Source organism: Aphis gossypii, chromosome 1, assembly GCF_020184175.1.
Source record: "Aphis gossypii isolate Hap1 chromosome 1, ASM2018417v2, whole genome shotgun sequence".
NCBI lineage: Eukaryota > Metazoa > Arthropoda > Insecta > Hemiptera > Aphididae > Aphis > Aphis gossypii.
The window spans coordinates 46166192-46179937 of record NC_065530.1 but is presented as its reverse complement, the minus strand read 5'-3'; the positions used below and the strand labels follow the sequence as shown (position 1 = coordinate 46179937).

Here is a 13746-nt window from a genome sequence, read left to right as displayed (position 1 = left end):
TATCGATACAATTTTTTTAGCTAAGTCAAAATACTTGAAAACTTAATACAAAGTTTCTCATAAATTAATCTTATAGTGATTCAAAAATCATAAGCATACATGGGCATAATTTTTTTTGATTAGTTTTTGAAGTTCAAATATTGACAAAAATTCGTCAAAATCATGAATATTTGCAAATTATTTTGTAGGTATAATTCATAAAATTTTTTGTATAAGTAGCTAAGAATTGAAAATTCAATTCAAGATTTTCCATAAGTTTGACTAACAATAATTAAATAATAATTACAATTTTGGTGTATTCAGGCAATGAAAACATAAATCACCTTTTATACAAATCACTGGAAATTATGTCTTTGACTGACAAATCATCTCCGTTCAGAATCGATTTTCGTATACAATGATACTTATCATTGAATTCAAATTTAATACATCCATTATAGTGACCTACTATACAGTAGAGCGCTACTCACTTTTTTTTATTTGGTTTTAATCTAATAAAAATATCGGTAGTGCTTATGGACTATATAGATAACAGATGAACACTCTCTCCCCTCCCCTCGAAAATTACTATGATTTTAGATATTTTCCATACATTACAAAATGAAAGTTTTGAAATGCAGAAAAACTATTGTATTATTTCGATTAGGTTTACGTAAATGGCAAGTATAAGATCCATACAAATCATTCTATAATATGACTTGTATTAATCCCATATTATTGAAATACTTGTTTCGAAACTCATCTAAGAATTTGACCAATAATGAATGCAGAATAAAATATAAATAATGTTTGTCAAAAGTGGATACTAGATTTAGAATAAAGATACAATTATTATTATTTAGGTATATATATTAATTTTATCACAATTTAAAGGTAGCATTAAAAACTTAAATAATTGAATATTCAAACATTTCAAACCGACCAAACATTTAGGTAGATATTCATAGAAAGCGTTTAAAAGTTTAAAATATCATCATTTAATGTTATGACATTAATACTATCACTGCATAGGGACACGGAATATTTTATTGATAAGACTCTAGGCCAGAGTGGCAAAACAAATTATTTTTTGTTATAATAATTTTAAACTTGAATGTGAAACTTTGAAGCAAAACATTTGGACAAATTTTTATGTTTTAATATTTTTTGAAGGATAATATTTTTAATTTAATATTAGACCATATAATATAGATTATTCAATATTCATAGGTGATTTTGAGTCTGCGCACAGCCATACTAAATTTTAGCACATAGGTACACACTAGCTAGGGTGTTTGTTCCCTATTAATGGATTGATCAATAACAGATTATAAAATTGTACTTTCAGTTATTATTTTCGAACACGAAACAATCATAATGTAGGTACAATCCGTTTTTTTTTAAATTATAGGTTTATACAAGGAAAAAATAACAAATAAATTATTATAAATTATAATGATTATATATACACGGATATTAGATTATGTCTGATCATCAATAAATTATTATATTTTGAACACGCTATCAAGAGAGGAACTCGGAAATTATCGTCTGATTTTATTCTTGTTGCAGCCGGTACCGAGTTGTTGATAGGCGATCGAAAATCCAATGTCTCTTTCTTTAACAGTTACACTGTCAGTATGGAATCTGACTATGATTGGTCCAGATGCATAAGCTGAAATATAAAAATTAATTATTTTATTTTTAACCGTAATTTACTTAGTTAATATTGATTCTTAATTACGACTGTACCTACATACAATGTTATTTTGATTACCTCACTATTTAGTCACTTTTGTTTTTGCAGTAATTGTCTTTAAAATATCTACTAATCACATAACTTTTTAGAATTGCTACTATTTAGTTTTTCTTAACGTTTTATATGAAGAATTAAATTTAATAAATGTATATATTCTACATATATAAGTAAGTACTATCTGGCATCTATCAATAATTTAATATATTATAGAATATTATGAATAGTATCTACTATAGTGGCATATTGTTTATGACGTTTCTGATTTTATGTTTTGATTATTCATCAGTCATTACTCATTACGAATCACATTATTAAAAACAAAATACCTAAATAATTTAACATTAAATTAACTTTTGGTTATTATGAATTGCATTATGACGATTTGCTTTCTCCAGTTTTAATGGATTTACGTAATTTTTTTCTTTCTAAATTAATATTTAACGATCATATTCTTCTAGTCTTTCTAATAAAAACAAACCACTCCCGTAGCTTCTATAAGTGATCTTGATATAGTATGTATAATAAGTATACTTATAGTGATTGCCACAGAATTATATTTACAAAGGTTATTAATTTGTATTTAATTTTTCTGCAGAAAACACTATGTTAAACATTGTATGTTACATCAGAAAACTATACATAGCATATTATTTGTTATTTCTCATGGTTTTAAAATAGCATACATCTATACTAACATTTATAAAGCTGAAGAGTTTGAAAGTTTGAACGAGCTAATCTTAGAAACTAATAGACTCATTTTAATAAAAGTGTTATCGATAGATTAATTTAGACTCGGAAGGTATTTTAAACATTTATTTATAAACCCTGTAGGCTGTAGGTCGGTTTAAAGTTGCACACATGCAGTCGCACATGAATTTCGTTTTGATTTAATAAAATTGAAAATTTTTTTGTTTGTATAATAGGGCTGCTATTGGTTATAGAAATAAAATTTAAAAAAATATATGTATAAACTAGACTAAGAGATTATTTTTTAATTAACAGAAAATAATATTTAATGTACCTACTTATTGTAAATTGTAGTGTCTTTACTCTTTATGCATGTACGTTAGAAATAAAAAACTACTTTATCGATTAGGTTAGGACGAAAGTTTCAGAGATTGTTCTTAGAGATATCAAAAAAGTTTAGAGAGTAGTTATTTAACCACGTTTGAAAATTTACCTGGTGCTATATTATGTAATATAGGTACCATTGCTGGATGGTTAATTTTTGTCAAATTAGTTCACAAAACAAAGTATGTACATTGATACTTATTTTCCTGTGAACTGGATGACTAGTATTTATTTATTAATACCGAGATACATTTATACAGTGGTCAGTGTCATATTTGATTTTTATTAATTTTTTTCGGGTGAAATCGAGATATGCAGCTAGTATAATATATACTTGAGAGTATATAAAAATTAAAAAATTAACTAATTTCTATAATTTAATATTCATTAGTACTTTAGAAAAAATAATGAGTAGTATAATTTTCCTTTCTAAAGTTTTATTTGACTAAAACATTCGTAAATAAAGATTGATAAACCATTTTTATAACCTACTTGGCAGAAAATTAGATACTTTTTGTTAAAGCTTGTGATATATATAATAATATTGATTTATTACCTAATATAAATGTATAATTAAATCATATACTACTCACTAGTAATCAGAATATTATGTTATACGTAAATATTGATTTTTTGAGTTATTTTGTTTTATTCCAAAATAATTTTAAGGTTTATATAATTATTTTGATATTAAAAAACACGTAATTAACTACACCAATTTTTCGGATTATGAGTGGATATAATAAAACTAAGTTTTAATTTTTCATAAAATAGTTAATTAATATTGTATTAATTATAAATTTGAGTAATTCGACCCATTCCTCCTTCTCTCTTTCTATAATATATTTGTGGTATGCACTATGCACTTTATGAAAAATAGTGGATTAAGTACTTACACGTTACTGGTGTAGCGATCGTGTTGTTATCCTGTGCTCCCAGCGGGTCGTTTACTTTGATTTTTTCCGCAAACTCTTGAATGGCCAGGCCGGACAAACTTCGGCCACAGAATTTTTCTGCCGTCGGCGTATACACCTCGACATTGCCAGTAGCCGCTAATATCTCTTCGCCTATATCCAACATACCTCCAGGAATGTGCAAGTAGTCGTGAGTAACTAGATCGCAACTCACTTCACCCGCCCGTCCAATGCCTTCTTCGAGCGACGGTCCTGCAATAAGCACACACATAATTATTATATATACATATCCAAGCGAACTAGTGTACATAAACTAGCCTACATGCTGCTTATAAATATGTGCAACATAAATATTAATTTTTGCGATGTTTAAATGATTTTGTTTTGAAATAGGCATAGGCCAACACCTTTATAATATTTGGTACGTAATTCAAAAATGATATTGTTTTCAAATGTTGTTGGTATTTATAATTTTTAGCTTATAAACGTACTGAGGTTAAGTCAGGTACAGCAACTACCGTTTTTTATAAGCCCTGTTTTTCTAGCATGCCGTCTAGACACTGCTATTTTATTATTTTAATATAATTTCTTAATATATATTGGTACTTATAAACTAATATACTGTCTATATGATTATAATTGGTGAACCTATATCTACGCCAAAGAGAATGAAAAGTCGGATGTCTGGTCATCGGTTCACCGCAGAGGAAAATTGAGACATTATAGTTTATTGAACGTAATATAAATGGAGAGAGAACAGTTTATTTGTTACTCAATGTCGTGGGAAGTATACAGCCTGGTTTCTCGAAAGTTGAGAGTTTTTCAAACCATATATACCTGTATGTATGCGGTTGTACTGCAGGCTGTAGTTAATCCATTATTATAGTTCAGATTTCATCGGATAACGATACGTCGTTCCACGTATAGTATTAACTTTAGCATACAGAAAATTATATTATAATAGTATAGTTTGCGTTTCAAAGTAGGTACATACGACGAGAGAAATCGGCATACCTATACATGTGTGGGTGATCACTATATAGTAGTTTTAGGCCGCAAAAATAAAATTTTAATATACAGACGTAGCGAGCTAGTACCAAGTATATAATCTTACCAGGATTGTCTTAATATTTTATATTTCTACAAGTTTAAGAGTCTAGACGGATAATCTGCGTACTCATGATATAATTTATATTTTAGGTATAGAAGCGCGCTTCATATAATTCAAGTAGATCCCTACAAACATAATATACTATGTGTCCTCTACGGTTTTTGTAATTAGAGCGAATTCACTCCTGAATAAAACTTGTTATTTATTACTTATGCGTTGTCATGGGCGCCCATAAAAAACATTTTAGGGGGGTCAAAATAAAAAAATTCTCAAATGTAAGGTAATAAGGATAATAATAATATTATGGTAATATTTATTGAGCTACAAGTTTTAAATATTTTTTGTCCAGGGGGGGGCAAGTGCCCCATCTTGCCCCTCCCAATGGGCGCCCATGTACGTTATACATAATATAACTTATAATATTTATGTGCTGTATTGCATAAATATTAGGCTACTAAGGCACTAAGCATTAATTGTATGATATAAAAACTTAATTGAATACATTTCGATTAAAACCAGCATTGAAAGGCAGTTAGGCATATACATATTACATAGGCAATATTAATTAACAGTTAAGGTTATCGTAAGTTTTATTTTTCCATATTGAAATACTGTTATAATTAATATAATTATTGTGAACTATAAATACGTAAAAAGCATACAAGTTTATCAGTTTAAAATTGTTTATACTTTTTCTCAGGCATGATCAAGTTTTTAGTATGGGAAAATTAAAATACTTATATTAAGTTTTAAGTCGAATAAATATAAATTAGAAGTTAAAATACATTCCAACGGTCAAATTATGAATACCTATATACTAAAGAATAATTTTGTGTTCGCATAAAAATCAAACACAATATCGAAATTCGAATAGATTGATTTATTAATTATTATTACTGAAAAATATCACTAAATACTATTGATGTTGTTAAGTTTTTAAAAAATGATTAGTTATTGTTTATTTCTTTGAATTAACTTTAGTCTTTTTTCCAGACTCCAGTTATGTACTCCCGTTTATACAAATATTAGTTATTGTTATATTGTTGCGAAATAGCGAGAACAACGGAATGGTATTATATTATTATTTATTAATATGTGTATCATTGTATTGCATATTGTTTGAATATGAAATGATTCCGGTTCACGATATATATACATAATACTAAATCATTATGCATAATGCGATATCATATTATAATATACTGACCTTCCATAGAGTTGATACCGAACGTAGAGCCGGGCACCTGCTGGAATTCGACCCGACAAGTGTTCACCGACCGTTTGATGCACACCGCGTAGTCAAGTCCTGATTGGTACATACCGCCTGCGTAGTTGAAGCTCTGTATGGTGCCGCTGAGGCTGGTATGGTATTGTAGACATCCGGTAGGCGCTACATTGCAAACGGGCACAAGTAGGTAAAGGAATTATATTTTAATTTGCGCTGGAGATCTCAGACACGATTCCATGTCTATAGCATTGGGGGAGAGGGGTTACATTGCTGCAGGTTATTATTATAAAACGTGCATAATAATTTATAACTATAGTTTAATAATATTATATCGTACATGGTATACCTACTGTTTAGGTATCTATATAATACTGTATTATGCAAAATTTATAGTAAGATATCTTCAAATATATCTTTCAAGATATATCAAGTTAATTTAAAACGAATAATAATAATTGTTCGCACTATTAACCTATAATATTATATAGATGTTGTAAGTATGTCTAATAAACGTAAAAATAATAAAATATTCGGATTTATATTATATCAATAGTGTTATGGGATAATATAATATTTATTAAATAGGCCAAATGCCAATTTTATATCATTTATCTTAGGATTTGTATTTTTGATTGTTTAATATCTATAGAATATATAGGTAATTTGTTATATTGTATTGACTTTACTGTTTCTGTAGTACTATCTGCTACTATGTTTGGGGGTGTATACACATATTATATTATAAAAAAGTTAAATATTATCTTACTTGAAATCAGGCGTGGATCCAGAACATATTTATGGGGGGGGGAGGGCATCTTGAATAAAATTTCGCTAAAAACGCTATCGGCAAAACAATGCAGATATACCATATACATACAGTGTATACTAGAGTCTACCGGGGGGCACGGCCCCCTGGGCTCCCTTGGATCCGCGCCTGCTTGAAATTATCAATTCAATCAACATGAACTTACCGACGGACTGAGGATCGGAAATGCAGTCGATTTGGGTGATACGCACCTTCCATGAATATCTGGATGACTGTGATGTCATCATCATGAGTGCTACAGACGAGCCACCAGCTTTAGGGTCTACCGGGAAATACACTGGAACAAAATAACACGTGAAATAATAATTACCAGAAAAAATTGGAATCATGTTTACTGCATAATTAATTTGGGTTAATGACCCAAAACACTTAAATTAATTGTGTCCAAGAATCAGTTAAAACTTATGAAGAATTCTAAACCTATAAAAATGAGAAATGCGTATTAGACTAGAGGTTTCTGTGGGTCACAATTATATTTTTAGTGGGTCGTTTTATAGTTTTATAATTTTATATAATACATTTTTTAAATACGAGTTATAAAAAAAATGTTATTGATATTATTGTGGGTCGCTAAACTTAAAAAATTTCCAAAATTGGATGTTCCATAAAAAGTTTGGGAACTTTTGTATCAAACAATATGTTAGGTGTCTATTGTCTATAAGAATTCCAGTCAAAAGGCTTGTATAAATTCAGTAAATATACGAATATACCCAAACAATATGGAATTTTAGAAACTTTGTTTAAATGTAAACTAAAGGTGTTTGAACTAAGTATTTTAAATTCGAAATTATTATATGATTAAATCCCTGAAATTTATTTATTTAAAATTAGGTACATAATATTATGGATTATGCTGTTAATTAAAATATGAAAACGTGAAGCGGAAAATATTATTACCAATACGTTTTCCTCATGACGAATCACGTAGAATGCGTGGTTCCAGAATTTTAAGTGAAATTTTGTTAAATTATACGTGAGTGGATTGAAAATAGAGGAGCAAGCTACTAAGGAAGCGATAATTCAAAGTATTAGAAATAAGTTACATACAGTGTTGACCGGTGTTATTTCCGCACAATTCGGTTATTCCAATGCCATTCGGCAATGTAGTAGATATGATTAAACGGTCTTGTCGACAACTGCCCAAGTACTTGTGTGGTCCTCTCAATGAAAACTCTTCCAAGTCCAATCTAAAATGATATAACAATGACGTGTTGTTAAAATATTAACTAAGTATAAAATACAAAACTAATTGAAGAACGGAAAAAAAGTTTCGGTAAAAAAAGACCTCTGATAAACAGGTCCCGATTAAAACACCACATATAAAAAAAATTAATAAAAAAGTAACTGTTACAATTGTGTGTATAATGTAATAACTTATAGCGATAATCTAAAAAAAAAATCAAAACATAATAATATTAACATATAATGAATAAATTTAAAAAGATCTATTTTTTATGTTTTAGGCTATTTATGTTAAAAAATAGGATTTTAATTAGCGTATAATACAAAAATGATAATAAATAATATAAATATGTGTTATAATATAAACAATACATCAAAATATAAATAAATTTAATTAAATTAATTAAAATAATAGTAAATTTTTCAGTCACTTTTTTCCAATACCCCTTATTATACGTGCAATATAATTTTATATTAAAAACTTAATTTTTTGTCTTGTCTTGTGATACCTAATATACTGAAACATTGGATATTATAAAATGATTTCATGACTGCTTAAAATTTGCCTCCATCTATGGTAATTTGAATTACATTACGGCAATAAATTACAAAAAAAAGTTTGAAGTCATCATGGCTTGTATTCTTATAAGTAAATTTAATTAGATCAGATTGTTATATTGACTTGTTGAAATTACATAGTTGATAATTATATAGATCACTCTTTTCGTAATTTATAAATATATTATTTTGGAACTGCCCCAAGTTTTATGTATATTTTAATTAAAATTATGTAACGATACACTCGAACCAGTCAAAACTCAATTAATAATTATTGATTGAAATTTCTTACCTTAGTTGACACACATTTCTGTTCTTGATGTCCACTCGGAAGTCACAAAAAGAAGAGTCCCAATCTTCGTTGGGATAGCTAGGGTTAACAAAATATGATACAGGGTCATCGGTGGCATTGTGGCAGCTTTTTTCTGCAACAAAAATCAAAGTTTATTAACTTCCTGGTCATTGAAAAATGTGGTTTTAAAATGTATTGTGTTGAGATGGAAAAAGAACGAGTTCTACATTTTGAAAAAAATACTTTTAAATTCCTATACTTAAATAAATGTAAATTAGGTATCAAAATGTACACAATTATAGGTATTTTAATATAATCAAAGAAAACGTAATTATGTATTATGTGTCCGATGACATTCATAGAGATTTACTTATGGTACAATTAAAATGTCTATACATAGTATTATTATTTCTATATAATATTTGTTTGCACTTTGCATACATATTTGTATAAGTATTTTTAAATTTATTATTATCGAAACCAAAATATTGATAAATTATTTGATAATCATAATGTCTACCGATTGAAAGGATTCGAATGACACCTTCATTTTCCTATTTTTTTTTTTTTTTTTATAGGTAATAAAAATAATTTTTAAAAACTATTTTAGTTTTATTTTGAATTTTGGATAAACTAGAAAATACTTATTTTAAATAACTTAAACTGTGATTATCGCATACAGCTTTTTATATCATAATACGCTGTTAACAATTTCTTAAAAGATATGTTATGAAAGTATGAATAAATAACAAGGCACTGGATCGTAGTGCCGTAAATCCTTTACGCGTATGAAAAACTGATTTAGAATACATTGAAAAAATTGTGACAAGTGATCGCTAAACATTAATTTGTAATACCTATACTTGTTTATTGTAGTTAGCGTATATATACATATTGTCGGACACTTACCTGCTATAGCGTTACGGCAACACTCTTTGATGTTTGCCGGACACTTTTCCTTACATTTCTCCGCCCGTTTTTCGCTCATCGTACTCTTGAGGGCGCTCGGCTGTGCGTCCGTCTGTACAGCTCTCGTTTTCGTCGTCTCTTCTCCGTCCGCTGATGGTTTGTTGACGGCGTGCTTAGCCATCGGTCCAGGAGTACCATCGCGGTCTCCGGATGCAGGTCTGGTCGCAGCCCTTGTGGTTGCCACACCGCTGCCGCTGCCACCGACGGACTTGCCTAACTGATCTGGTTTAAATAGATTCTGATATAACAGGTCTGAAATTTTAGAATTTTATTCCTTTTTATTTTATGTATTATGTTTAAAGAGATGCCGAAAGTTGATATAAGTGTCAAATACTGAAGTATAATAATTCAATATTTGTAATATTTTGCAACGTTTAATTATAGCGGTCTGTGGTTGACTTATAGTAGTGTTATAACTTATAAACTAACACAATAATAAAATAATAAACATTTCTCAAAGTAATAATTAAATTAAATACATTTGCATTTAAAACAATTAATTATATAAAAACGGTTTGCCTAAACGTAATGTCCGTTATTGTTGATAGAATGCCTTGTTATTATTGTGTACTGTGAAACCTATTGCTGAGTATTTTCCAAAAAGTATCTGTCAGCAAATTCTGATTACCCAACGTTATGTAGAACACAACACCTGATATTGTTTTGATGTTTAATATAATCAGAGGCTTGTAAGAATAGGTAAAGATGTAAAGTATTAAGTAAAAATACAATGAAATATTAAAGGACGCGAGTGCTGATGAGTGGGTGGTAAAAGTTTTCGTTCTTTGAAAATTTTATTTTACAAAAAATAACATCTATACCTTTTGTTCAATGTATCATATATTTAGTTATATTTAAGTATAAATAAATAAAAAAGGTATATAAATTATTTTTTTGTTTTTCAAATGTGTAGAAAAATAAAGTATTTAAAATTATATATGAAATTACGAATATTTTATTTTTGCAATTTGATATTAAAACAGAAAATATTTTTAAAAAAGGTCATTTTTATTTGTATAAAGTGTTATATTATATATAATTCATTACAAGTAGTATGTTGATTTTATCTTTTAAAAAGCAATAATAATTTAATCGTTACAAAAAAAAAATGTTTATGTATAGGTACCATAAACAATTCTAGAAGAGCTTTTGTAATAGACGAGTAAGAACCTAAAAGCATATGTGACATATTTTGAATTATAGTTATATTTGTATGTTAAAAAATGTATTTTTCTTTTTATTCATTTAAATAGGTATTTGAAAGTTTGAAATGCATTTCAAAAGTATTTTTACAAGTTTGGTAATATCAATAGGTATGAACTAAGACTATTGAGTATTTGTTTAACGCATATTTCTATTTTAGGTCTTAAAATTGAAAATAGATGGTTTTTCAATTACATAAACCGTTTAATTTTATAGTTCAATGAATGAAAGAATATAAATTTAAATTTAAAAGATTTAAAATATATCGTCTACAAGGATAGGTTAGATAAAATAAAAAATTCTCTGAGTGCAACCCGATTACGTTAAAACCAAAATTAGTACTTAGTTCTAATCATTATGATTTTTTTATTTAAAAAAAAAAATCTCCCGCGGTATGTTAGTAATCGAAAACTTCATAATGACCTCAATATATAATGACCATTCTCGATCAAGCATCTAAATTCTACAAACGATTTCATAATAAGTTACATAATTATTTAAATTCTCTTATATCAAATTTATTCTCTTTAGACCTACCCGATTGTTTGAAAAGAAAATGGTCCAGAGAACTTTTAACTTAATTATTATTGATACTCAAATTTATAGGTATTTAAAAAAAAATCAATTCTTGAATTCAAATTTTAGATAGTTTATTTTATGTTATTATTACTTGTGTATATTTATTTATAGTGATGTCACTGAATATTTTCTTACTTTATGTTTTTCTCTTTTGATCAAATTTACTCATTGTATTATATTTAGTATAGATTGTAAATAAAAAAAATGATATTATATAATAACAGATTTTAAAATATCCATTTTCTTATTATTTTAACATCGATGGGTTAATTACAAAGTACCCGAGAAGTACAGAAAAAATAACCTAATTATTAAATAAATCTTTAATTTTTCGTAATAACTACTTAATTTCCTACTGAGAAAAATTATTGCTTACCTATTACATAATCTTATTCAGATAGTATTGATTTTAAACGCAAATTATTATATTTGTGTATAGTACTTAAGGTACTACTTATAAATAGCTTATACTATTTAGATTAGTGTTTGTCAATTTATATTATATATTTCCAAATTTGTCTTAAATAGAACTTTTTGTTCCAATCAATATACTGGTATATAGTTGACATTTTTTATTTTATATAGATAATAGATTTAAATTTTCTCATACGTATTAATTATTTATGAGTATTGTAATAAAATATACTATTTACAACTGCAAGGTTTGGTAATATATTACTACAAAATTGTCATGTCCATAATTATAATATGAGTATACGAGTATATGGCTCTAAGTATATTATAGATACTATCTATAAGACTCGAATATAATGGTAATAAAACTCAAACTAAATATTATAATTTATCGAGGAAATTTAAACTATTTAAAAAAAAATAAATTTTAGATGATTGCTAAATTATAAACAATTTTTACTTCTATGGAACGAATTTTTACGTGAATACATATTTTTATTAAGGTCTAAGTGACTTAATATTTATATAGGTACTGGTAAAATATTGTGAATAGCATGACGTTAAAAATTAATTAAATCATTTTATTTTACGTATTTTAGCTTAGATAAATATATATATTAAAGATAAATAATATATAATTTTTCTTAAAAATTATTGAAATACTTCTAATTAACCAATTTAATTATTTAATATTTGTAGTTTTATTTATAAACTTAAAAAAAAAATATCTTCAAAAATTAAGAAGGGATAAAGGAAATAATATCCTCTGATTATACGAAAACCCGTTCCCCGTATTTATACTAAAGATAATATTATATATTGTTCAATTGGAAAATTGTAAATTTTATGAATTGGCAGTGTTAATAATGCCATTTAACATTTTACAGTTACTGCAGTAGTGTATGGAAGTATCTGGTGAGAGGCAATGTGATCGTAACATTTAAAACAGTTATTGTAGTATTAGATATAAATACAATTAGTAATCGCCAATATATTTAATATTTATATTAAAAAAAAAAAAATGTTTCCTGTAAAAGTTATTATTTAAAAAATACATGAAACTATAATTAATTTAGTTGTACAACCATATATAATGACCTACTTAATAGTTAATAATAAGTAATAGCAATATTATTAATTTTAATACCTATTATCTTACTGAAGATTAAAAGCAAAATACATTGAATATGTTATAGCCTAATTATCTATTATTACTCAAAATGGTGCATTTAAGTTATAATTTATAGCATATAGTTTACGAAAATAATAATAACGATAAACGGTTTACTTCCGGGTTTCTGTACTGTACTTACTTTTATCGTTCTTGAGCTCGTCCAGCTTGATACTGGTCACGTAACACGAACACACCATCACCAATACCAGGGTAAATTTATTGATACGTATCATGTTTAGAGCTTCGGTGCTCAACCATCTACAGCGCGAAAACATGTGATCGTTTCCGTAAGATAACTTCGCCTTATATACAGCGACCCAAATGTGCGTACGGCATTCGTCAGCGTATTTTAATTAATCGTTGTTATTATTCGGTTTTGGACACCTAGTGCGTCTCTCAAAGGATCATTAAACTTTTCTCTTTCCGGACCGTTAAAAATCAATTGTTCAAAAGGTAATTATTATTATTAGTAGTAGTAGTATTATTC

The 13746-nt window shown here is 27.3% G+C and overlaps 1 protein-coding gene across 1 annotated transcript; it reads right to left on the bottom strand.

Annotated features, from left to right (window-relative positions):
• Positions 1–1415: 1415 nt before the first annotated feature.
• On the bottom strand, positions 1416–13705 carry LOC114127058 (uncharacterized). The gene is made up of 8 exons (XM_027991160.2): positions 13399–13705; positions 9830–10141; positions 8921–9053; positions 7936–8075; positions 7034–7165; positions 6042–6224; positions 3706–3975; positions 1416–1654 (listed from the first exon to the last, which is right to left on the bottom strand). Exons 1-8 carry the CDS (start codon positions 13532–13534, stop codon positions 1524–1526), a joined length of 1437 nt encoding a protein of 478 aa, XP_027846961.1. The 5' UTR covers positions 13535–13705; the 3' UTR covers positions 1416–1523.
• Between the last annotated feature and the right edge of the window lie 41 nt (positions 13706–13746).